General features: G+C 31.7%; 1 protein-coding gene across 1 annotated transcript in view; it reads left to right on the top strand.

The window, feature by feature from the left end:
* The first annotated feature begins 22,170 nt into the window (after nucleotides 1-22,170).
* The window catches only part of LOC145259305 (uncharacterized), a 43,974-nt gene continuing 39,294 nt past the window's right edge, over nucleotides 22,171-26,850 (top strand). The window contains exons 1-2 of the mRNA XM_080117190.1: nucleotides 22,171-22,310; nucleotides 25,036-25,183. Of these exons, the coding sequence (XP_079973316.1) occupies nucleotides 22,284-22,310; nucleotides 25,036-25,183 (175 nt within the window). The 5' untranslated portion in view covers nucleotides 22,171-22,283. The remainder of the gene's footprint in view (nucleotides 22,311-25,035; nucleotides 25,184-26,850) is intronic.

Below are 26,850 nucleotides of genomic sequence, written 5' to 3'. Positions count from 1 at the left end.
GCTTTACCCTTGCGATGGTCTCCTTCACTCTGCAAATCAACAGATCGTCGGCTGTTTCATCATCCCAAGGAGACTGAGAAGTGGGCCAAATACACGGAGCTGGCCAGAGAGCTCAAAGGGATCTGGAAAATGAAGAAAGTCAAGATAACACCACTAATAGCAGGAGCACTAGGAGCGACACTGAAAAACTTTGAAACAAGAATGGGAGAGATTGGAATCAGGGGGATGGCAGAAAAGATACAATGAATGTCAATAATGAAAACTACAGAGATATTAAGAAAACCCGTTCAATGTGGAGACTAACACCACACATAAACTACACACAAACTGGACAAAGTAACGGCTACAGATGCAAAACACAAAGGAATATCACATGGAATCGTGAAAACTGAGACTGCATGATTTTGTGTGTGTGTATGTGTCACCATAAATGGGCACCCCACCAAATAATGAGGGTCAAGGAGGATGGGAAGACTGAGGAGAGAAAGCACTAGCCAGACCTCCGCTATTATTATAGCTATTAATATTGTTATCAGCATTTATATCATTATTGTTGTTATTGGTTTTATTGTTATTATCATCATTATTTATGTTATTATTATTGTTATTATTATTGTTATTATTATTGTTATTAATATATTATTGTTATTTTTGTTATTATTTAGATTGTTATCGTTTTGTTATTGTTATTATTATTGTCATTATTATTGTTGTTTATAATATTATTGTTATTATTATTGTTATTATCATCATTATTATCATTATTTTAGTTATTATCATTATTATTGTTGTTTTTAATATTGTTATTATTATTATTATTATTGTTATCATTATTATTATTTTAGTTATTATCATTATTATTGTTGTTTTTAATATCATTGTTATTATTATTATTATTGTTGTTGTTATCATTATTATTATTCGTTACTATCATTATTATTGCTATTATTGTTGCTATTATTATTGTTATTATTGTTATTACTATATGAATGAACCATTTATATATTTTTTTACTGAATGGATACGTAGTTGGCGAATGTTCAGACAGTGAAAAGTATAACTGCCAAAGAGGAAATATATTATTTTTTTTGCACGTAAGTTTATAAGCTCACTCATATTGAAATCATATCAAATGAATCGATGTAGAAAAGATGTAGTATAAAATATATAACGTAAATAAATTATACATGTAGTGCAACATATAAAAACTGTACATTCGTTTTTACTTTATTTTACCTTTGTTTTTAATGTATACTAGACTACCTGTGACCCGTTGGGTCAGTATGTTATATTAGCTATGGAATTCATGTATGAGCGTGACACTTGTGACGTAAAGAAAATAGGTTTTTTTTTTTACATAACAGAAACATTTCTATGAAAGTATATTAAAATGAAAAAAAGAATATAGATAGATTTCTATGAGTCGTTCTGTTTATTATAATTGATTATGTTTGAAAAATTTTTTTTATAGTTACTGAATTATAAGTGGTTGGCCATATTTATAGGTAAATGTGCACTGAACAGACACCATAATACATTATTATAAATTAATTATGTGCACTGAAAAGATACCATAATACATTATTATAAATTATAATACATTATAAATTATAGCTAAATTCAAATTTTCGTATATCTGCCTTTTTTTACATCCTTCATTTCTGTATCACGTTTAAGTTATTTTAAACCCCACTCTTCCCGTGTTAAATAATAATTTCGAAATAATAACGTATATATTCCAGCGTCCCAATTGTTCTTTTGTTTTTTGTTTATTTTAAACCCCACTCTTCCCATGTTAAATAAGAATTTCGAAATAATAACGTTAATATTTCAGCGTTCCAATTGTTCTTTTTTTCACGTTTAAATTATCCAAATAAACAATTGTTAATACTGTCTGCTTTTTTTTTTTTACATCGTCCATTTCTGTAATACGTTTAAGTCATTTTAAACTCTACTCTTCCCATGTTAAATAATAATTTCGAAATAATAACGTTAATATTTCAGTGCGCAGGTCATGCGTGCATGCGGAACCGGATGTCGTAAACCGGAAAGTGGGTTACATCACTCGTTACAAGGTCATTTGAGTTTTATAATTATATAGATTTTTAATTAATTTTTGAGGTGGCATGGAGACGTACAGGAATTATGCGGTGTTGGCATCAACGAACCTTATGAAAAAACGTGAATATCAAACTGCGGTAATTAACTTTTTAAAGTTAAATAGAATTGTAGAAGACGGTACTCTGCAGAAGTAACGGAAAGACACAAGCTGAAGCAGATGAGAAATTTTATTAGAACAACTTATAAATACATGTGTACATATTCATATATTTCATATACGCAATATATTTATATTTGCACAGTGGTCACCTAGGAAAGTCGGTCTGGTGGTGTATCCGTATTATATAATATTTCGAGAAAGATCTCTTCGTCAGATATTTACTTGACTTTGATTAAACGTGCTGTTGTAAGCAGTAACTGTACCGCAGCAAATCATCGCTCGGGACTTGTAGGTAGTATATGGTTAGGTTTCTTTGTTTTTTTTTTCAATTCTTTATTTTATATTTCTAAATTATTTATTTTCTATTATATCTTGTTTTATTTATTTGTTTTTTTTTGTTTTGTTTTTTTTTTATAATAGTTTATCTATGGTTCAAACGTGTTGTTTTAAACAGTGACAGTATCGGGCTAAATAATTGTCCGGACCTTGTTGATTTCTTTTTAATTTAATATGATTGAGTTTTTTTATTTGTCTTTACTTTTATTTCTAATTTATGTATTTATTTTATTTTTTTATTTTTTTTTTTATAGTAGTTTATGTTTATATTGAGGAGATTTAATTAACTAATTTATTTGTTGTTTGTGTTTCTGCGTTCTGTTTGAGAGGTGGTGGGAGCGTAGACTTAGAATAAATAGGTTGGTAAAGGGAGACTACTTGATGGGTTGTTCTAAGGGGAATAATCGTTACCGATATTTCTCCTCAGTTAGATGTATAACGTTGCATTACTTTTTATGTATTTATTTATTTGCTTATTTATTTTATTTTAGTGATATTATTCCTATTCTGGGGGTATTTTATCTAATTCGTTATGTAGTGTATATATACTCATTTATGGATTCTTGTATCTTTAGTTTAATTATATAGTAACTATAATTATTTATTTATATATGCAATGTGTTATGACGAAGTGGTTAGAAGTTATTTGGAGAGTTTTTGTAAATTTTTTTTATAATATATTTATTTATTTGAGTTAACTTGGATTTCTGTTTTTGGTGTATTATGTCTTATTGTTATTTGCGATTAATATTGTTAGGTTTACTCAGAGAAATAAATTGGGCTATAATGGGCCATATAAACTTATAAACTTATAAACCTGTAGCTGTGTAGCCCATATGCTCGTACCATCTAATTCATATATCTTAGGCTTGTTATTTAATTGTTAAACATTGTTATTATTATTAATGTGTAGTAATCTTGAATAGGGATTGCTTATTTATTATTTTGTTTGTTTATTTATTTTGATTTATTTTAATTTAATTTTGGATTTATTTTATTTTATTTTATTTGTTTATTTATTTTCTTTAATTGTATTATACAATGGTGGGATGGTGTGCATTAAGTTAAGGATGAAGAGCCTGCCTTGACAGAGTACAAAATAAACTTTGTGGCTTAGTGGGGGGGATGCCCTTTTCTCTACCCTGCAACCTCTCTCCCACAGAAGAGACGTTGCGAGCCTATCCTTGTTTTATCGTTATTTCCATGGCAGGTGCTCGCCTGAACTCCAATCTCTGGTCCCCCCTCCTCGCCAATCTTTCACGTAAAACACCCGTCTAGCTGAATCCACTGTGAAAAATTTCCCCCACTCTTTATCTGTGCCTAAATCAAAACGTGGATTCCATGAACAAAACTTCTTTCTTAGAACTGCACGCCTGTGGAACTCTGTTCCGTCTGCCTGCTTCCCACCTGACTACAACTTGGATGTGTTCAAGTCCAACGTTAACAAATTCCTAATGAACCGCCCCCTTAAGTAAACACTTCATCAAATCTCCACACTAACGTAATGTACTTGCAATAACCCTTATCCCTGAGTGGCTTCCGGGCCTTGATAAGTGGTGATCACCGTGTAAAAAAAAAAAAATCTGTTAGAGTGCTTTTGAGACCATCCTTGTAGCGCTTTCTGGGCTTAGGTTGTGGACGCTTACCACTTGCAAATTCTCCATAGAAGAGTCGCTTCAGAAAACGATCATCACCCGTACATACAATGTGACCTACCCAGTGCAACTGCGCAGTGGTAACCATGATTTCAAGGCTCAGGCACCATACCTTTTTCACCATGCTTTTTCACCATACCTTTTTCGCCATGCTTTTTCTAGTACCTCTGTGTCAAGTATGTGCATTTGCCACTTAATATTCAAAATTCTTCTCAGACACTTACAATGGAAATTTTCTCGAACCTTAATGTGTCTCTGATGGATCATCCATGTGTGAGCATCATATAGAAGCACTGTGACAACACACGCCATATACGCATCCACCTTGGTTTTAATGGTGAGTCCACGATCACTCCATACCCTCTTCTCCAGATTCCCAAATGCAACAGAAGCCTTTTGAATGCGGATGTATATCTCGGCATCCAAGGAGCCAAGGTAAACAAAAACATCTGGCACTTCAAGCCTAGTACCATTAACCAAGATGTTTAGCTCAATGTACTCCTCTCAAGGGGAAGGTATGAACATCACTTTAGTTTTCTTCAAGCTGATTTGGAGCCCGAATGCATCACAGGCTCGTGAAAAGTCGTCCATAATCACCTGCATTTAAAACTCAGTGTGAGCGAGAAAGTCTGTATCATTAGCAACAGATGTACCAGCACAAATGTGACATACATTGGCGAATGGTGGCCTTATAGAGGTACAGGATACTTTTAGGTGTACATAACTTTCTAGCACGGTAGAGAGAGCCCACCAGATTTTGGACACTTTTGATTTAGTATTGAATCTTTTAAAAACCTTTCCAGATGTCCTGAAGTGTAATAGAACACCTATGTCACACCTTGAGAATGCATACCTCCATAGAACTGCAAAATAGATTCAAATAAAAAATGAGTCGGGGCAGGAATATCTTCATTGTCAATAGATATTTCAACTGCGAGCTGACCATTGAATGCAACTCTAGCTTTCATATCCCAATACAATTTAACTAAACATATGCACAAATGTCGGCAGACAACCAAGCTTACCAAGCATCCTCCACAAAGCCACAATGTCAGATCCACAAAGACCTGATACAAGGGCACGCGTTGCTCATTACATTTCTCTTGTACCTGGCGAGCTGAGAAATATCATATCCACACAGCCTCTTCCTGATCTAAAGCCGCACGGACTTTCAGACACCACCAACGGGCAAATTTCCTCCTGCAATCGGTTTAATACAACTCGTGGAAGAACTTTACCAACAAACTCAAAAAATGTAATTCCATAGACCAATTTTTCTCCTTTATTCTTGTATAAAGACATTAGAATTCCATTTATCCAGTCTTGTGGAATGGTTTCACCCCATTTCTGCACATTCTTACCACTAGTTTTCATGATCTCCACCGGTTTGTGTACTGGTGTTTTTCCAGTTTTGATTTGTATCACAGCCTTATCCACTTCCTCCATTTTTGGAATGTTATCCATTGAGTGATTTATCTCTAATAGGGGTAAACCTTCTATCACGACCTCATCAACAACAGATGGAAGTGTTCCTGCCAGCGCTCCAAAATTTTGGAAGGGTCCTTGATGAGTGACATATTATCTTTTGACTTCAAAGGAACCAACGAGGATGAAGAGGGGTCAAATACCTTATGAAAAAGTCCAAACATTGTTTTTGAATCTTTTCCGTCGGGGGCAGACTGTATTTCTGATGATATGTTAGACCACCATGTATTTTTCATCTTTATAGTCTTGTGTCTCTTGCATAAGAATAGCCTTGTGTCTCTTATGGTCCTTTATAGAAAATTAAATTCGAAGGAAAAACATATGTCCTTTACAAGGGACTTGCAAAGTAAAAAGTGTAATTTACAGCTGCACATTATCAAAAATCTCAAATGTAAATTCAAATAATAGCAACCATATAAATCATTTCGCACAGATAAACACCAGCACACAATTAATGAATAACAATACCCCCATTAACCCATCTAACAGTCTAATACAACCAAACATCTTGCATAGAAATACCACTGCTAATCAAACCGAAAGCAACTATAACAACTCTATTTAACAAAAATGCGATATACTTTGGTTCCACTTCTGGGCTTATAAAACACAGAATCTCCACACATAAACACTCTTTCAAAAAAAAAGATCCTTATAAAAACAGACAACTATAGCAAAATATATTTGGTATCTCAAAGATATGTATATCCACTTTTATATAAAATGGAAAACATTAGATTCTTGTATAAGAGCCAGATACGTCCAAGGATGGAATACTGTTGCCACATATGGGCAGGAGCTGCTAGAAAAGACTTGTCCTGCCTTGATAGAGTTCAAAATAGACTTCGTGGCCTGGTGGGAGATGTTCTTTTCTCTTCCCTGCAACCTCTATCTCACAGAAGAGATGTTGCGAGTTTGTCTCTGCTTTATTGTTATTTTCATGGAAAGTGTTCGACTGAGCTTCAATCTATGGTCCCCCCTCGCCAAACTTTCACAAGAAACACTAGACTAGCTGAAAACATTATCAATAATTTTCCCCACTCTTTATCTGTGCCTAAACCTAAACATAGATTCCATGATCAAAGCTTCTTTCTTAGAACTGCACGCCTGTGGAATTGTCTTCCGTTTTCCTGCTTTCCAGCTGTCTATAATATGGTTGTCTTCAAGTCCAACGTGAACAAGTTTCTGATGAGCCGTTCCACTTAAGTTAACAAATTTACCGAACTTCCATTACTATCGATTACTATATTGTCCTTTTGACTACTCTACACTCTTTAACCCTTATCCTTGAGTGGCCTATCGGCCTTGATAAGTGGTGACCCCTATGTAAAAAAAAAAAAAGAAAAAAAGAAAAAAAAAAAGCCTGATGACAAATTCTGAACCCTTTGTAGATTTGAAGCTCTAGCTATATCAAAATTTAATGACAATAGGTCCACACTTTTAAACCGAAAGGACGAGAGTTTTTCCTGTTGTATTCATAAACGTTGGTTCAAATTTGACAGATTTAAAGCCCCATAAGATAATAAAAATTATCTGATTATTTATCTGATTTTAATCGTTTATAATTAATAATTTAATAAGTATTATTATTATTATTATTATTATTATTATTATTATTATTATTATTTATTTATTTTTTTTAATTATTTTATTAGTATTATTTCTATTGTTATTATTATCATTATTATAACTATTATTATTTATCTATTATCATTATTATAACTATTATTATTTATCTATTATCATTATTATAACTATTATTATCTATTTATTATAGTATCATTCATATCATTACTATTATTGACGTTATTTTATTTTACAACAATAAATAAATAATTAATCCCTAAAATAATTTGAAGTTATCTCCCTTTGATCAATAAAAGATTTTTTTTTTAAATTCCTATTTAATTTTTTCAAAAATTTGGAGTTGTCTCCTTTGTTAATTTAATATAATTTTGAATTTTAAACTTAGCGTTCCAGCGATAAAGACTGTTTAACCGTACATTAGAACAGCGTTTAAAAGTAATATAAACTCTAAATAACTATTTCAATTCGGAGACAAAACATAACAGCATGCCGAATATATATATATATATATATATATATATATATATATATATATATATATATATATATTATATAAAAAATAATTGGTAATCGTGAAGAAAGAGAGAGCCTGTTTCCTCCGTTCGACTATAGGTGGCGTTACTGTCTGTCCACCCAGTTACGGAAGCACAAAATGTATATAATGCCACCCTTGAAATAAATGTTTTTGTTATATTTTAATTTTAAACATGGTTTGGGGTTTTTTTTTGGGGGGGGGGAGTGCAAACATATTTAAGTTTTGTTTTTTGTTTTTTCAAACATATTTACGTTTTTTTTGTTTGTTTTTGCAAGCATATTTAAGCTTTATTTTTCCAAACATTTACGTGTTGTTGCTTGTTTATTTTAAAACATTTACGGTTTTTTTTTTGCAAACATAAACTAAATATTTTTGAAATATTTTTCTTTTTGAAAAGTTTGCTTATGCACTTATTGGTACCGCGCTATTTTTAAATAGTAGTTTCAAGTAAGATTCAGGTTTTACAATATCCTTTTTCAAATATATATATATATATATATATATATATATATATATATATATATATATATATATATATATATATATATATATATATATATATATATATATATATATATACTTGCGGAAAAGGTAAAATAAATGCAGAAAAATTAAGAATAAAGGGAAGGGGGTCCATAAAAAAGATAAAAGAAAAAACGTTGATTTTTTTTTATTATTATCATAAGAGCGTAAAAAATACTCGCGGAAAAACGGTTGTACCCCTAAATATGTTTAAAAGAAAAATATAGCAAAAACATTTAGTTTATGCTTGCAAAAAAAAAAAACGTAAATGTTTAAAAATAAACAAGCATCAAAACGTAAATGTTTGGAAAAATAAAACTTAAATATGTTTGCAAAAAAATAAAACTTAAATATGTTTGCACAAAAAAAAAAAAAAGAAACATGTTTAAAATTAAAATATAACAAAAACATTTGTTTTTATTTCAAGGGTGGCATTATATACATTTTGTACTTCCGTAACTGGGTGGACAGACAGTAACGCCACCTATAGTCGAACGGAGGAAACAGGCTCTCTCTTTCTTCACGATTACCAAATAATTTTTTCTTTTAGCCTTATTCCAAATTTTCTATTTTATTTTATTTGGTTATCCTGACGCTCCGCACTTCTTTATTTACCTTGGAAGTGACGTCACAGGGAGGGTGTATTGTAACTATTCTGTACTTTCACCTAACAATTCAATTAAAAAAAGGTAGATGTGAAGAATTACTCCACCCTCGAAAGTTCCTTTAAAATTACCACTCTTGTGGGTTTTCGGGGTCGCTGAAAACGAAAATAACGTTTAAAATTGCGGCAAACGAGTAGTTTCCAAGATATGAAGAAATGTTAGTTTTAAAAAGGGGGGGATCACTTTTCTATAATAACTTAACGTAAAAAAATTTGGGGGGGAGGATTCCTTTCTACCATCGGAAAATTCTTTAAAATTACTTGTTTACATTTGGTGGGAAGCGGTGTAAAATAATAAACAGTTCTTCTGCTTGGTTAATGTCGGCACGTCACTTATGTTAAAACGGTTAATTAAACTGCATAAGCACCTGTTAAAAAAACTATACAAGTAAAACAAATTATTTTTTACTTGTAAATTGGTTTATTAATTGTAGAAAACAAAAACAAACGGGAGAAAAAAAGGAGCTCAAAATGAAAGAAAAATAAAACAAATTATTTTTACAATTGTAGCCATCCGTATTATAAGATTTGTGTGACGTCATTTCCAAGGTAAATAAAGAAGTGCGGAGCGTCAGGATAACCTTTTATTTTATATATCAACATAAAATTAATAACTTAATTTTCCTTTATTTTTGTTTTTAAATATTTCTAAAAAATACCTGCCTTACTCACGACCAAAATGCTAATTTATTTTGGTGTCTTCTCCCCCTCCCTATTTTTTCTGATGAGGAGACTATGTTTTAAAGGACAAAACTTTTGTCAAATTATTGTTAATTTCAATAAAATGAACATCATTTCTGAAAGAATCGTACAATCGAGTTGATTTTGTTGTTTTTTTTCTTTTGAAACTGATTTATAATGCACAATTATGAGTCGTTTTACTCAATATTAATATAGCTCTATGATACCTACACCTGTTGAACTTATTATATATCTGCAGTACAATGGGCATTGTTTTCTTTTAAAAGTATTAATACATTTACTAATACATAAAAAAAAACTCTGTTCTTTAGACTCCAGGTCTAATTCACTCTAAAAATATAAAAAATATATACACATATATAAAGAGAGAAATAAAAAGGAACAAACCGTGTTATGTGTTCATCAACGTTTCGTCTTTATTTCGAGACTTCCTCTAGATGAATGAGATCAAGAAACAAAAATGCCAGTACAAATATTTGAAAATGAAAAATGTTTCATTTGCAACGCGTGAGGCTGTTCTATTTAAAAAACGGGAAAGAAGACGGTGGAAATTCAAAAAAATATGGGGAGACTGTGTTGTTAAAGAGAGGGATATTTTTTTTATATCTTCACGTAGTCGTTAATATGTTTTTAAAAGATGTGAACGCGGTTAATATTCTTTCTGGAAAGAATATGTCTGTTAAAATTCAAACAAATATGGGGAGACTGTGTTGTTAAAGAGAGGGAGATTTTTTTTTATATCATAACGTAGTCGTTAATATGTTTTTAAAAGATGTGAACGCGGTTAATATTCTTTCTAGAAAGAATATGTCTGTTAAAATTCAAACAAATATGGGGAGACTGTGTTGTTAAAGAGAGGGATATTTTTTTTATATCTTCACGTAGTCGTTAATATGTTTTTAAAAGATGTGAACGCGGTTAATATTCTTTCTGGAAAGAATATGTCTGTTAAAATTCAAAAAAAATATGGGGAGACTGTGTTGTTAAAGAGAGGGATATTTTTTTTTATATCTTCACGTAGTCGTTAATATGTTTTTAAAAGATGTGAACGCGGTTAATATTCTTTCTGGAAAGAATATGTCTGTTAAAATTCAAAAAAATATGGGGAGACTGTGTTGTTAAAGAGAGGGATATTTTTTTTATATCATCACGTAGTCGTTAATATGTTTTTAAAAGATGTGAACGCGGTTAATATTCTTTCTGGAAAGAATATGTCTGTTAAAATTCAAAAAAAATATGGGGAGACTGTGTTGTTAAAGAGAGGGATATTTTTTTTTATATCATAACGTAGTCGTTAATATGTTTTTAAAAGATGTGAACGCGGTTAATATTCTTTCTGGAAAGAATATGTCTGTTAAAATTCAAACAAATATGGGGAGACTGTGTTGTTAAAGAGAGGGATATTTTTTTTATATCATCACGTAGTCGTTAATATGTTTTTAAAAGATGTGAACGCGGTTAATATTCTTTCTGGAAAGAATATGTCTGTTAAAATTCAAAAAAAATATGGGGAGACTGTGTTGTTAAAGAGAGGGATATTTTTTTTTTATATCATAACGTAGTCGTTAATATGTTTTTAAAAGATGTGAACGCGGTTAATATTCTTTCTGGAAAGAATATGTCTGTTAAAATTCAAAAAAATATGGGGAGACTGTGTTGTTAAAGAGAGGGATATTTTTTTTATATCATCACGTAGTCGTTAATATGTTTTTAAAAGATGTGAACGCGGTTAATATTCTTTCTGGAAAGAATATGTCTATTAAAATTCAAAAAAAATATGGGGAGACTGTGTTGTTAAAGAGAGGGAGATTTTTTTTTATATCATAACGTAGTCGTTAATATGTTTTTAAAAGATGTGAACGCGGTTAATATTCTTTCTGGAAAGAATATGCCTGTTAAAATTCAAACACATATGGGGAGACTGTGTTGTTAAAGAGAGGGATATTTTTTTTTATATCATAACGTAGTCGTTAATATGTTTTTAAAAGATGTGAACGCGGTTAATATTCTTTCTGGAAAAAATATGTCTGTTAAAATTCAAACAAATATGGGGAGACTGTGTTGTTAAAGAGAGGGAGATTTTTTTTTTATATCTTCACGTAGTCGTTAATATGTTTTTAAAAGATGTGAACGCGGTTAATATTCTTTCTGGAAAGAATATGTCTGTTAAAATTCAAACAAATATGGGGAGACTGTGTTGTTAAAGAGAGGGATTTTTTTTTTTATATCTTCACGTAGTCGTTAATATGTTTTTAAAAGATGTGAACGCGGTTAATATTCTTTCTGGAAAGAATATGTCTGTTAAAATTCAAACAAATATGGGGAGACTGTGTTGTTAAAGAGAGGGATATTTTTTTTTATATCTTCACGTAGTCGTTAATATGTTTTTAAAAGATGTGAACGCGGTTAATATTCTTTCTGGAAAGAATATGTCTGTTAAAATTCAAACAAATATGGGGAGACTGTGTTGTTAAAGAGAGGGATATTTTTTTTTATATCTTCACGTAGTCGTTAATATGTTTTTAAAAGATGTGAACGCGGTTAATATTCTTTCTGGAAAGAATATGTCTGTTAAAATTCAAACAAATATGGGGAGACTGTGTTGTTAAAGAGAGGGATATTTTTTTTTATATCTTCACGTAGTCGTTAATATGTTTTTAAAAGATGTGAACGCGGTTAATATTCTTTCTGGAAAGAATATGTCTGTTAAAATTCAAAAAAATATGGGGAGACTGTGTTGTTAAAGAGAGGGATATTTTTTTTTATATCTTCACGTAGTCGTTAATATGTTTTTAAAAGATGTGAACGCGGTTAATATTCTTTCTGGAAAGAATGTCTGTTAAAATTCAAACAAATATGGGGAGACTGTGTTGTTAAAGAGAGGGATATTTTTTTTTATATCATAACGTAGTCGTTAATATGTTTTTAAAAGATGTGAACGCGGTTAATATTCTTTCTGGAAAGAATATGTCTGTTAAAATTCAAACAAATATGGGGAGACTGTGTTGTTAAAGAGAGGGATATTTTTTTTATATCTTCACGTAGTCGTTAATATGTTTTTAAAAGATGTGAACGCGGTTAATATTCTTTCTGGAAAGAATATGTCTGTTAAAATTCAAAAAAAATATGGGGAGACTGTGTTGTTAAAGAGAGGGATATTTTTTTTATATCATCACGTAGTCGTTAATATGTTTTTAAAAGATGTGAACGCGGTTAATATTCTTCCTGGAAAGAATATGTCTGTTAAAATTCAAAAAAATATGGGGAGACTGTGTTGTTAAAGAGAGGGATATTTTTTTTATATCATCACGTAGTCGTTAATATGTTTTTAAAAGATGTGAACGCGGTTAATATTCTTTCTGGAAAGAATATGTCTGTTAAAATTCAAACAAATATGGGGAGACTGTGTTGTTAAAGAGAGGGATATTTTTTTTTATATCTTCACGTAGTCGTTAATATGTTTTTAAAAGATGTGAACGCGGTTAATATTCTTTCTGGAAAGAATATGTCAGTTAAAATTCAAACAAATATGGGGAGACTGTGTTGTTAAAGAGAGGGATATTTTTTTTTATATCTTCACGTAGTCGTTAATATGTTTTTAAAAGATGTGAACGCGGTTAATATTCTTTCTGGAAAGAATATGTCTGTTAAAATTCAAACAAATATGGGGAGACTGTGTTGTTAAAGAGAGGGATATTTTTTTTTTATATCTTCACGTAGTCGTTAATATGTTTTTAAAAGATGTGAACGCGGTTAATATTCTTTCTGGAAAGAATATGTCTGTTAAAATTCAAACAAATATGGGGAGACTGTGTTGTTAAAGAGAGGGATATTTTTTTTTATATCTTCACGTAGTCGTTAATATGTTTTTAAAAGATGTGAACGCGGTTAATATTCTTTCTGGAAAGAATATGTCAGTTAAAATTCAAACAAATATGGGGAGACTGTGTTGTTAAAGAGAGGGATATTTTTTTTTATATCTTCACGTAGTCGTTAATATGTTTTTAAAAGATGTGAACGCGGTTAATATTCTTTCTGGAAAGAATATGTCTGTTAAAATTCAAACAAATATGGGGAGACTGTGTTGTTAAAGAGAGGGATATTTTTTTTTTATATCTTCACGTAGTCGTTAATATGTTTTTAAAAGATGTGAACGCGGTTAATATTCTTTCTGGAAAGAATATGTCTGTTAAAATTCAAACAAATATGGGGAGACTGTGTTGTTAAAGAGAGGGATATTTTTTTTTATATCTTCACGTAGTCGTTAATATGTTTTTAAAAGATGTGAACGCGGTTAATATTCTTTCTGGAAAGAATATGTCTGTTAAAATTCAAACAAATATGGGGAGACTGTGTTGTTAAAGAGAGGGATATTTTTTTTATATCATCACGTAGTCGTTAATATGTTTTTAAAAGATGTGAACGCGGTTAATATTCTTTCTGGAAAGAATATGTCTGTTAAAATTCAAACAAATATGGGGAGACTGTGTTGTTAAAGAGAGGGATATTTTTTTTATATCATCACGTAGTCGTTAATATGTTTTTAAAAGATGTGAACGCGGTTAATATTCTTTCTGGAAAGAATATGTCTGTTAAAATTCAAAAAAATATGGGGAGACTGTGTTGTTAAAGAGAGGGATATTTTTTTTATATCATCACGTAGTCGTTAATATCTCTTCTCTTCCCTGCAACCTCTCTCCCACAGAAGAGACGTTGCGAACCTGTCTCTGTTTTATCGTTATTTCCATGGCAAGTGCTTATCCGAGCTCCAATCTCTGGTCCCCCCTCGCCAATCCTTCATGATAAACACCCGTCTAGCTGAAACCACCGTCAGTAATTTTTCCCACTCTTTATCTGTGCCTTAATCAAAACGTACATTCCATGAACATAGCTTTTTTCTGAGAAGTGCACGCCTGTGGAATTCTCTTCCGTTTGCCTGTTTCCCACCTGACTACAACTTGGACGTCTTCAAGTCTAACATAAACAAATTCCTGATTAATCGCCTTTTTAAGTAAGACACTTTATCAAATCTCCAGTACCAACTATTACTACGATATTATCCCATTGACACAAAATGACCCTTATCCCCGAGTGGCTTCCGTGCCTTGATAAGGGGTGATCCCCATGTAAATATATATATATATATAGGTGTGTAATAGAAGTGAAATGAGTGTGTTTGTTCATGTAATTTATTGATGGAAATTATATATATTAATTACTATTTTTTCGGAATAGTATTTCCATTATTCTCATCACACACACACACACACACACACACACACACACACACACTGACAAACATTATTTAATAACTAGCGGGGGTACCTGGCGTTGCCCGAGTGTTTGTTTTCGGGACGGGGGGGGTTAAAAAATGTTATGGTAGGTAAGTAGGAAGGATCAAACCTGAAGTCATGAGTAAAAGTAGGAAAATAAAGTGTGAAAAAAAAAAACAAAAAAACATCTGCAATGTTAACAGTTCGGCCACCAAGAAAAGTCCATTCCATTTGTTTAGGAAAAAAAAATAAATAAATAAAAAACGACTACGGTAGGTCGGCGCGAACGTGAAAACATAATGTGAATTGTCCAGCACGCTAACCACTACGCCACAGAGCACTGCAGTTTAGTTTAGTGATTTTAAATAACTTCACATGAAAAAACTACGAAGCCAAACCGGTGTTCTCTTCTCAACTGTTCCTTGTGAACGATCCCCAAACGGTGTTAAGTGGTGGCAGGGGGAGGAGGAATTTATTAGAGAGAAAATATTTTACCACTTCCATTGATCTTAACCGATTTTGGCCGTGACTTCTCAGCAGAAAAAGTATAGAAATCTAAGATTATCGAGGAATTTGAGAAATAATAAGCCTATAACACACCTCAGATATTGTTCTGCCGTTTGTGCATATTATATTTGCATGAAATATCTTGATTTTTAATCCTATTAATGTCAAAATCAGACGGGAAAAAATGAGTTCATTTTATTTATATAGAGAAGATTATTATAGTAAATAACAATGTCAGCCCTTTTAAGAAACTTGTTTCTTATCGGTGAGCACTTTAAGTTGTAATAAAGTCGGCCAACTTAGCTAATACGCTCAGATCGTAATATAATGATAAGATCACTCTGACTGACGTTAAAAGCATTTAATAAGAATAAATGTTTAATTTTAACTGTATCTCTCGCGGTTTGCGGTAGCTTAGTAGTTCGGGTCCTTGCTAATGAAGCCAGACATGACTCCTGTTGCCGGGATTCGAGTCTCTCGACTGACGTTAATCGTGACACCCTGCACTGTTGATTCCCGAAAGGATGAAACAGTAGTGTCTGTAGGTATTTAAAACTTTTTATAGTAAATAATAATAATAGTAATAATAATGATATATATATATATATATATATATATGTGTATGCACATATATATACACACACATATATATGCACATATATATGCACATGTATATGCACATATATATGCACACACACATATATATATGCACATATATATACACACATATATATATGCACATATATATACACATATACATATACACAAATATATATACACATATATATATGCATATATATACACATATACATATATGCACATATATATACACATATATATATCTATACATATATATTTATATATACATACATATATATGTATATATATATATATATACACACATATATATATGCATACATATATATACATATATATGCATATATAAAATGTAATTTAAAAATAATATATATACCGCTCCTGATGAGGGGGTACCAAATTGGTTAAAGGGAAAATTAATCCCAACTCGCATTTAGGTAAAAATGCATTTTCGTAAATAATTGAATTCATTCAAAACATATCGCTAAAACCAAAACAAACAACATCTATACATATATAACCATATTCACACACACACACACACACACACACACACACACACACACACACACACATATATATATATAAAAAAAGGTTATTTTCGGGCTTATGGACTTTCAGTGACTGAGGGAGTGGCACTCGTCTGACAAGACGGTGCAATAAGAAGAAAAAAAAAAGACGTTGCAATCATCATGTATGTATGTATGTATGTCAACTTTTGTCAGGTCATGTCATATGCTACTGGTACCATGTAACCCAGTACTACCTGCCTCATGGTCGGGTCACCGGCGACTAAACTGGTTCCCCCACCAGACTTGTTTGGTGAGGAGGGTGGCTAGTCTCCCTGAAGGATTAAAAACAAGACCTTCCAAAGGGCGAATGAACTCTTTTTCTGGGTCAACGGCCAACTAGCACAGTGTATATTTGTGTGTGTGTGTGTGTGTGTGTGTGTGTGTGTGTGTGTGTGTGTATTGGGGTAGAGAGGGCTCCCGTAAGCCGTGGTGAAGGCAACCTTTCTAGGAGAAACAAATCTCTGATTTAAAAACCAAAGCGGGAGACCAGTACCCGCATTAAGCTGGTCTGCAGTTTAATTTGTTGCTGGCTATCTTGCTCTTGCTTGTTGCTGGATCTCAACATTTTGAACCGAGAGAGAGACTTAGCTGTCGTACAAAGCTAAGACTCTGTAACATCATCTTTGTATAGATACTCCCTCAGGCATTTGGGCTCATGGATTTTAAATGTCTGAGGGAGTGGCACTCGTCTGACAAGACGTTCCAATCATCATCATGTCAACTTCAGTGGTCAGCTTTCGGAAGAATTCCCCATTGATAATGGTGTGAAGCAGGGTGATATAGCTGCACCAACATTGTTTTTGCTCTATTTGACTGCTGTGCTCTGGTATGGTTTCCACGATTGTGATATGGGTGTTTATATTAGATTCCGAACGACTGGAAAGGTGTTCAACCTCAGAAGATTCCAAGCCAAAACATTCGTTAGTGATGGACTTGTTAGGGAACTGTTGTATGCTGATGATGCTGACCTGGTAACACACTCCCCAGTAGATATGCAACTAGTGATGGATCTCTTTACAAATGCTTGTACCTGCTTTGGACTGACAGTTAGCATTAAGAAAACTAAAGTCATGTACACTCCCGCTCCCAATGATCTATATGTGGAACCTGATATCTTCATCTGCGGAAAGCGCCTTGAAGTCGTAAAAAATTTTGTCTACCTTGGGAGTGCCTTATCAAATGATGGCACTCTTAATGCGGAAATAAGACAGAGAATCAGCAAGGCATCTAATGCTTTTGGAAGGCTACAAGATAGTCAGTCTGGTCTGATGGTGATCTAACTCTGACAACTAAAATTTCAGTACATCAAGCATGTGTAGTACCATCCCTACTCTACGCATCTGAAACTTGGACCTTGTACCGGACACATATAGAATTGCTTGAGAGGTTCCATCAGCACTGCCTTAGTTTAAAGTTGTATAGCTTTGTCCCTGATACATATGTCTTAAAAAAGGCCAAAACAACCAGTATTGCTACCATTGTTATTAAGAACCAGTTGCGTTGGGCGGGTCATCTCATCCGGTTTGAAGACAATCGTCTCCCAAAACAATTGTTCTATAGTGAGCTCTTTCTTGGAAAAAGACCCCAGCACAAGCCCAAAAAACGTTTTCGTGATAGCATCAAGGAGAGTCTGGTGAACTTTCATATTCCTGTTGACAGTTGGGAGTCCCTAGCGTATGATCGCAAGCAGTGGAGGACACTGATATACAGGGGAGCAGAACACTATGAAGCAGCCAAAATAGACCGAGAGAAGCTTAAGAGAGCATGTAGGAAATGCCAAACCTTGCCGCCCAACCATGGAGATCTCTGGATCTGTAAGGTGTGTGATCGGGCTCTGTTGTCGAAGGCAGGTTTTGTTAATCACATGAAAGCCCACGATAATACAGGTCCCGCTGCTGTTAGTCTCATACAAATCAGTGAGCGTTTTCAGTGTCATGTCTGCTTGAGGGTGTGCAAGTCGCTGGCAGGGCTAAAAATCATATTCGGGCACATGGACTTTTAGTGACTGAGGGAGTGGCTCTCGTCTGACAAGACGTTGCAATCATCATGTATGTATAAAACGTTTGACAGATGCAACGGATTTGCACAATCGGTATCGTTTTGAAGTTTCACTCTTCGGACGACAAATATCGAAAAATTGGCTAAAAATATTGATGCCTTCATTCTCCACTGGGCAGTTTTCTACAGGGAGGGGTCGCTTTTTTCGCCGAGATTTTCGAAAGTTATCCCCTCTTTCCGATTGACTAGCCTTAATTAAACTTACGTAACTTCCCGTTTGGCGATGAGCGCAACAGCAAAGACGTCACTGTTTTTTTGGGGGGGGTTTTCACGTTCTTTTCCTCCTTCGTAGTATGGGTTCGAACCTGCCTGCCTACTATAACTTTTTTTTTTTTTTTTTTTTTTTTTGTTCAACACACACACCCAAACACCTGAGCAAAGCTGGGAACCCAACAAGTCTTGTAAATATGTATGGGCGGGTATAAAAATTTCTAAGCTTGAATTTGAATGTCTGCGTCTCCCTTTTGTTCATGGACGACATTAGTTTGTTCGAGAAATGTTTTGACCGGACAAACAACATATCCTGATAATAAAAACAAAGTTGAAAGACATTTGACCCATTTTTAAAAAAGAACTCTCATACGATATTCAATTCAAAAAGAAAATTCCAAAATGTATAATAATAAAAAAATTAAAAAAAAAACCCGGGATCTCTGGAAATTCCACGGTGGTTTCTACAACACCAATTGGTGCTTAATCAGATTGGCACTTATAGCGATAAACAATAATGAAGAAAAAACTTATTTTGTATCTACTTGTCACGGAATGAAGATTGTATATTCCAAAAATCATAAAAATTGATGAAGTAATCTTTTTTTCTTTTTTTTATTTACGAAAAAAAAATGTTTTTTTTACTGATATATGACAGACCATGTTTCTCTACAAAAAAAAATACCGTTTTTTTACTGATATATGACAGGACATGTTTCTCTACAAAAAAAAAAAAAATGGGGAGGTAATCACTGATTATTTTGAGTTTCCACGTACATAAAGGTTGTCTGCTTTTGTCCACCTATTCGTTGATTTCATTTTTTTTTCTTTTTCATCGAATTGAATAAAAATTTTTCATCGAATTGAATAAAAAATTTTCATCGAATTGAATAAAAAAATTTTCATCGAATTGAATAAAAAAAAATTTTTCTTGATATTTTTTAATTTTTCATGTGCATAGTGTGACGCTGTTTTATTTCAGAAACGAAAAAAGACGTTGGAAATTCAAAAAAGGAGTGGAGGGGCTTGCCTTGTTAAAGAAAGGGGGACTTTTACTAACGTCATTTAGTCGTTAACATGTTTTTAAAAGATATGAACGCAGTTAATATTCTTTCTGAAAAAATGTGTCTGTTAAAATTCAAATATAGGTGTGTAACAGAAATAATTATGACCCTATAAAAATCACTCTATCTTTAACAACGCAAATATATATATATATATATATATATATATATATATATATATATATTTATATTTATTATTTATATTTATATTTATATATATATTATTGCATTAGTCTTCGCATTCCCTTAATATTCCAGCCGTTTTCATTATTGTTATCCGTTGTATCTTCTCAACTCTCCCTCTAATTCCAATCTCTCTCATTCTTTTTTTCAAAGTTTTTTCGGTAGTGTTCCTAGTGCTCTTACTATCAGTGATGCTTTCTCGACTTTCTTCATCTTCCATACCTTTTTTTTAATTCTCTGGCCGTTTCCGTGTATTTGTTCTGCTTTTCTGACTCCTTGATCTTCACTCTATGGTCTGCTGGAACGACGAAATCTACAATCTGGCAGGGCTTTTCCTCCTTGTTAACTATTATGACATCCGGTCTTCTTGCTTGGATGGGTTTATCTGTTTGTATATCCATGTCCCATAGGATTATATGACTTTCGTTTTCAAGTACTGGTGCCAGTTTGTACTTATATCATTTCCCTCGGTGTTCAAGACGCAATCGTCTGCATAATTACCAGTGTACTGCCTTTATTATTATTATTATTATTATTATTATTATTATTATTATTATTATTATTATTTACTCACTAAGAGTGGTCACAAAGGCCATCATCAAAGATTTCTCTTTGAGAACAACTTGTGGTGTTTTCTGGAGTTTGAGTGACAAGTCTCCCTAGATTTCCAGTATTCTCTACCTCTTTGGATAACCTTTACTGATGAATTTGCATTATCGTAACAGCCGCTTACCATTGATTTTTCGTTAGAAGTGACTATTAGTCCACACTTGAATTTGGATGGCAGTACGCCTCCCCAATGTCCCAGTCCTCTTTGCACTCATCCAGTGGAGGTCTGGCTAGTGCTTTCTCTCCTTGTTCTTTCCATCCTCCATGATCTTCACTTATTTGGTGTGCCGCCGGTTTATGGTGACACACGAAAAAAATATTATTATTATTATTATTATTATTATTATTATTATTATTACTATTATTATTATTTCTGATGACTAAAAGTAAACTCTTACCGCTTATTGAGAATGGGAGATTTCTTTCTGAATTCATTAAGATAGGGAGGGTTGTCTGACTTGCTATATATTTCTTCCTGATGTGTTTTCTTTCTTTTTTTTCATTAGGATAGGGCTGAACTATCACGGGTAAAAAAGATGTCATTTATGATAACATGAAGAAAAGATACTTAATATTCAATTATTACTATACGCCATAACTTTTTTGGAAAAATATACTTCGCCAGTGTTCGCACTCCTATTTATATAAAATCATAGAATTACATTAATTTAATTTTACGTTTTTGGGAAATTTTTATCATCATTTCTGACGATTGAAAAAAAAAAACACCTGCCGCTTTTTGCAGGTGAGAGGTTTGTTTCCGAATTTATTTAAGATAACGAGGTCTGTCTTACTTGCTATGTATAATATGTTGCTTGCTTCATATGTTTTCTTTATTTCAATGAGACAGGATTGAACGTGTAAAACGGGCGTCAATGATGATAAAATGAAGAAAAGATATTGGATATTCAATTACTAGTATAAACACACTGGCATAAATGCCTGAAAATATACTTCGCCAGTGTTCTCACTCATATATATATATATATATATTCGGATACGACTTAACCATGACGAGAAAAAAAATATGTCATTTCTGATGACATAAAAATCCAGCTTTGCTTTTTATTTTGTTTCTCGTTTAAATGTTCATTGTTTGATTATTGTGAGGTGGGGGCTGGCTAGATATTTACGCTGGATTTAAAAAAAAAACATCAAAGACGTTATCGGAAATAAAAATAAATAAATTAAAAGCGAATAACAATAGCTGACATAAAGAAAAAAAAAATGAAATAAATCCGTGAACAAAGGTGTAAATCTCAGCTTAGAATTTTTTTTTAATATCTGCCTATCGATTCCTCCGTTCAGTCTTAAGAGACAATGGATACCCCCCCCCCTGTAAAGGTAGCTGCGCGTGTAATTGTGAGGCAAGGATTGTGCAATAACCAACCACATTTCTTCTGAATCAGCACTGCTTGGGTCCAGTGGCAAGGAGAGGCTCAAGACTGACTGGAAACAATGCCGAGATAAGCGGAGAGCACATACAGCACCTGGAATTTCCAAATGGTCACCTATTTTAGTACTGATCAGGTAGGTGTATCAGAATTTTTGTAGGAATTTTTTATCCCCCCCCCCCAACACGAAACTGCGAATAAAATATTAAAAAAAAAACTTGTAATTTAAAAGTGGGTTGTTTATTTCCTTTATGGGTTATACTTTCAAAATAAACTATTAAAGTTGTATAAAAAGTAATAGAAATATCATTTTTATATTTAAAAAAAACAGTAATGGAATTAATTGATTTTTACGAGTTCAGTATTTTTTAATTTTTAAACTTTAAAAATCTATCAAAATTTTTCTATTGATTCAATTTTTACGATATTTTCAAGGTCAATGTGAAATTTTATGCTCTTTCCAATAAATTGAATATAATATTTTAGACAAACGTTTTTTTTTTCAATTCACGAACCCCCCCCCCCTTTTGAAATGTCTATTAAAAAGTAAATAATTAATTTACTCACCAAAGTCTTATATATCACAGATTGAAGATAAAAGATCAATAAATGATATATTCAAAATTAAAACAAAAAAAGAAGTGTTTTTTTTTAGAAATTTGCCTATAAATTCCGAAGTTTAAAACCTTTTTTTTAAATCACGTTGTTTTTTTTTTGTTTTTTTTTTTGTTTTTTTTTTAATGAAACCTTGGTCCTTGCTCCTTTAATTGAAAAGAAAAAAAGGGGTTGAATTACATTTTTCGAATGGTTATAAGCTTGGAAAGACAGGGGGTTGAATTATTCAATATTTTTCACGAAGTTTCTGACACATCTACACCAGGCTCAACGTTGCTTAACTTCGGTGATCTGACGGGAAGTGGTGTGTCAATGTGATCATGCCGTATATCTGCCCATGTACACCACATATAAGACGACGGCTCCTTATATCTGTCACGGTTCCTTTAAAAATAGGATTTGTGTTATCCGGTCTTCAGTTGGAAGTCGAGGTCATTATTGTTGTTATGGCAGCCGTTCTTTTTTTTTTTTGTTGTTTTTGTTTTATTTTTTTGTTTGTTTTTGTTTTATTTTTTGTTTGTTTTTGTTTTTTTACGATATATCTTTGAAGTTAGTAAAAAAAGTCGAAACATAATATCAAGTCGATGCAAAAGTTTTTTGCCGATTTAAAAATTTATCTTGAAAATGGAAAACTGTTTTTGAAAATTTTTATGCATAACAATAACGACTTTTCGTATCATTTGGATTCTCTCGGACTACTGTTCTCATCTTGGGTGTCATTTTCACAATGTTTCGGTCGATGTAACATCCAACCTTCTTAAGGTTTATCTTATAAAACTCGGGAATTTTTCAGTTGAACTCTGGAATTTGGACGGAATTTCAAACGGAACGCTTTATTTGTCCGCATGAACTCGTGGCACAGTGGTTAGAGTACTTGGAAAAATCAACTGTACAAGTGATATTCTTCTGACAGTCGAAGGTTCAATTCTCAGTGTGGGCGACCGAAAAACATAATTGCAAATTACTATATTACTTTATTCAATCATGGCTGATGGAACAAAAACATGCTACCCCCGTGAATCCGTTCGAAATTATGTCTAAATTCCCGAGTTCGACAGGTCCTGGATATGACCTTAAACTATATCCAGTGGTGAGGCCTCAGCTTGTGGGCTTTGGGGAGTGTGGAGCCACCCTTTAATTGCCATTGCTCCCAGGTCCGCTCTGACCCGGAGTGGTAGTACCTGTTGGGGTCCCATCTATGGGTTAAATAGAAACCGATTTGAAAACAACAAATATATTCTATTAAAAAAAAATTTTCTTCAAAATCTTTGGATTCAGCATTAAATAACCTGAAAAGGGTTGATATGCTGTAAAACAAAAAACAACCAACCAACCGAGTTCGACAGAAATATTCGCGAATTTGGCAAGATATATCTGAAGACGGTCGAAGGTTACACTGAGCAAAACATTTTAAAAATGACACTCAATATTAGAACAATAGTTCGAAGAATCCAAATAATACGAAGAACCAATCCTCATCTCAAAAATCAGAAACGCCAAAACAACCTTTGCTTTCCATGGTTTGAATTCATCTGTTAACGATCCTACAAATGCCTCGGTTATGATATGAACCTAACTCATGTTCAATTGTGTTTATAATGGAAATCGCCCGAGACAAGGTATGAAGCTACTTGAAAAAAACCCCCAAAAAACTTAGCTTTAAAAAGAGAGTTCAACAACCTCGAAGTTCTTGGAAAGAAACTACTGGAATAGGAAGTTAAAATAGTCCCTATGGTTTGGAGATGCTTGTGTAGATTAGTGATCTTTTAAAGCAACGCGTTTCAGGCGGAAACATTATTAGTACTTACGTGTCATGTCGAAATTAGTATAAATTCTAAAAATTACGAAAAATGATCCAGTAGCTGTGCTAGATATATCTTAACAAAAAAACATCATCCACAATTAGTACGTTTTTTTTTAAATATGTGTTTAAAAATGGTGGACCCTTAATTTAAGTCGATTTAAGTCAAGTGAGATAAAAATGTTTGCCATATCGCATTGAATACATACGACAAAAATCGATAGTTCGATAAATTCCATAATACTTAATCATTTCTTAATTTTTTTTGCAATTTATACTAATTCTGACATGACACGTAAGTACATAATAATGTTTTCACCTGAAATGCGTGGGTTTAAAAGATTGTCGATTTATACAAGCGCCGGGGTTTGATTAGCATATAACTAGCGTCCACTGATTGGACGAGTTTTTCTAGCCTTCCAATTGGTTGCTTTTTTTGTTCCAGATGATTTCACAATTTGTTGAAAAGAAAACGAAAACTGTGCATTCAGTTTCAGTTCACGTTCACAAAAGGTTGCTTTATTTTTCCTGCAAAACGAACAAGAAAAAGAAAATGAATAATTTACTGCCGGTATTTACTATCCTTCTTCTCGGTAAGCAAACATACATTATTCCTTTTGTTAACCGTACCTTTATATATATATATATATATATATATATATATATATATATATATATATATATATATATATATATATATATATTGATATATATATATATATATTGATATATATATATATATATTGATATATATATATATATATATTGATATATATATATATATTGATATATATTGATATATATATATATATTGATATATATTGATATATATATATATATTGATATATATTGATATATATATATATATATATTGATATATATATATTGATATATATTGATATATATTGATATATATATATTGATATATATATATATATATTGATATATATATATATTGATATATATTTGTTGATATATATATTTATATATATATATTATATATATATTATATATTATATATATATATATTATATATATATTATATATATATATATATATTTCTTTATATATTTTTATATATATATAGATAGAAATATATATATAAATATATATATATATATTTATATATATATTTCTATATTTATTTATATATATATTTGTATATATATATATATATATATATATATATATATATATATATATATATATATATATATATATATATATATAAGTATTTCTTCCGCGGATTAAGGACTATCCACTTATTAAGTGTTTCCTTTTCAGATTAAGTATGTTTTTAACTCTTTTTCAAAGTGTTTTAACATGTTTTATTAACTATTTGCTCTTATATATATATATATATATATATATATATATATATATATATATATATATATATACAACAATTGAGCTTCATACCTTCGTAACTTATTACCTAGCTCTACGTATGTATCTGGCACTGTTGAAGTAAAACTGAAAATTCACGCATAAAATTATGTTTGTATATTAACTTATATGATTAAATATATATATATATATATATATATATATATATATAAAGAGAAACAAAATTATAATTGTAATCACATTTATCAATCAAATTTATTGTTCGATTGAATACTTGGGATTACATTATTTATATATAAAGACTGGTATTTATATTAGATTGACGTTTAGCATTGCTTATATCAGGTAAACACTGCGTTTTTTTTATATTTCACTATATATATATATATATATATATATATATATATATATATATATATATAAGCAAACAATTAATAAAATGTGTTAAAAACACTTTGAAATGAGTTAAAAACATATTTAATCTGAAAAGGAAACACTAGATAAATGGATAGTCCTTAATCCGCGGAGTTTCGAAGAAATACTCTCCTTCTCATCAGAGGGTAGGGATTAGCAAAATGCGAGATCGGATTTTGCATGCAGAAGTATTTGATGAAACAACAAGTAAGTCAAAGATCTTACTTGAAAACAAAATAAGTTCAGCAGAGGGAATATGGTGAAGAAAAAGGTGATTACACATGAATGGATAGTCTGGTGGAAGATAAAAAAATCCAGTGACGGTAAAATCCAAATGTAAAACTTCAAGAAAGTTAAAAGAATTTCCATTTGTACAAGTAAAATCCAAGGAAATCCCGTAATTGGAAGAAGATGGTTCATAATAATCCAAAGGCAGAAATCCATGGAATAATTCACAAAAATGTGTACAGGGAAAAAAAATAATATTAATAAAAGAAAA

This window comes from Euprymna scolopes, chromosome 34, assembly GCF_053919585.1.
Source record: "Euprymna scolopes isolate OS-2025 chromosome 34, ASM5391958v1, whole genome shotgun sequence".
NCBI lineage: Eukaryota > Metazoa > Mollusca > Cephalopoda > Sepiida > Sepiolidae > Euprymna > Euprymna scolopes.
Note: the sequence above shows the minus strand (reverse complement) of the source record. Positions and strands in the feature narration are given on the sequence as shown.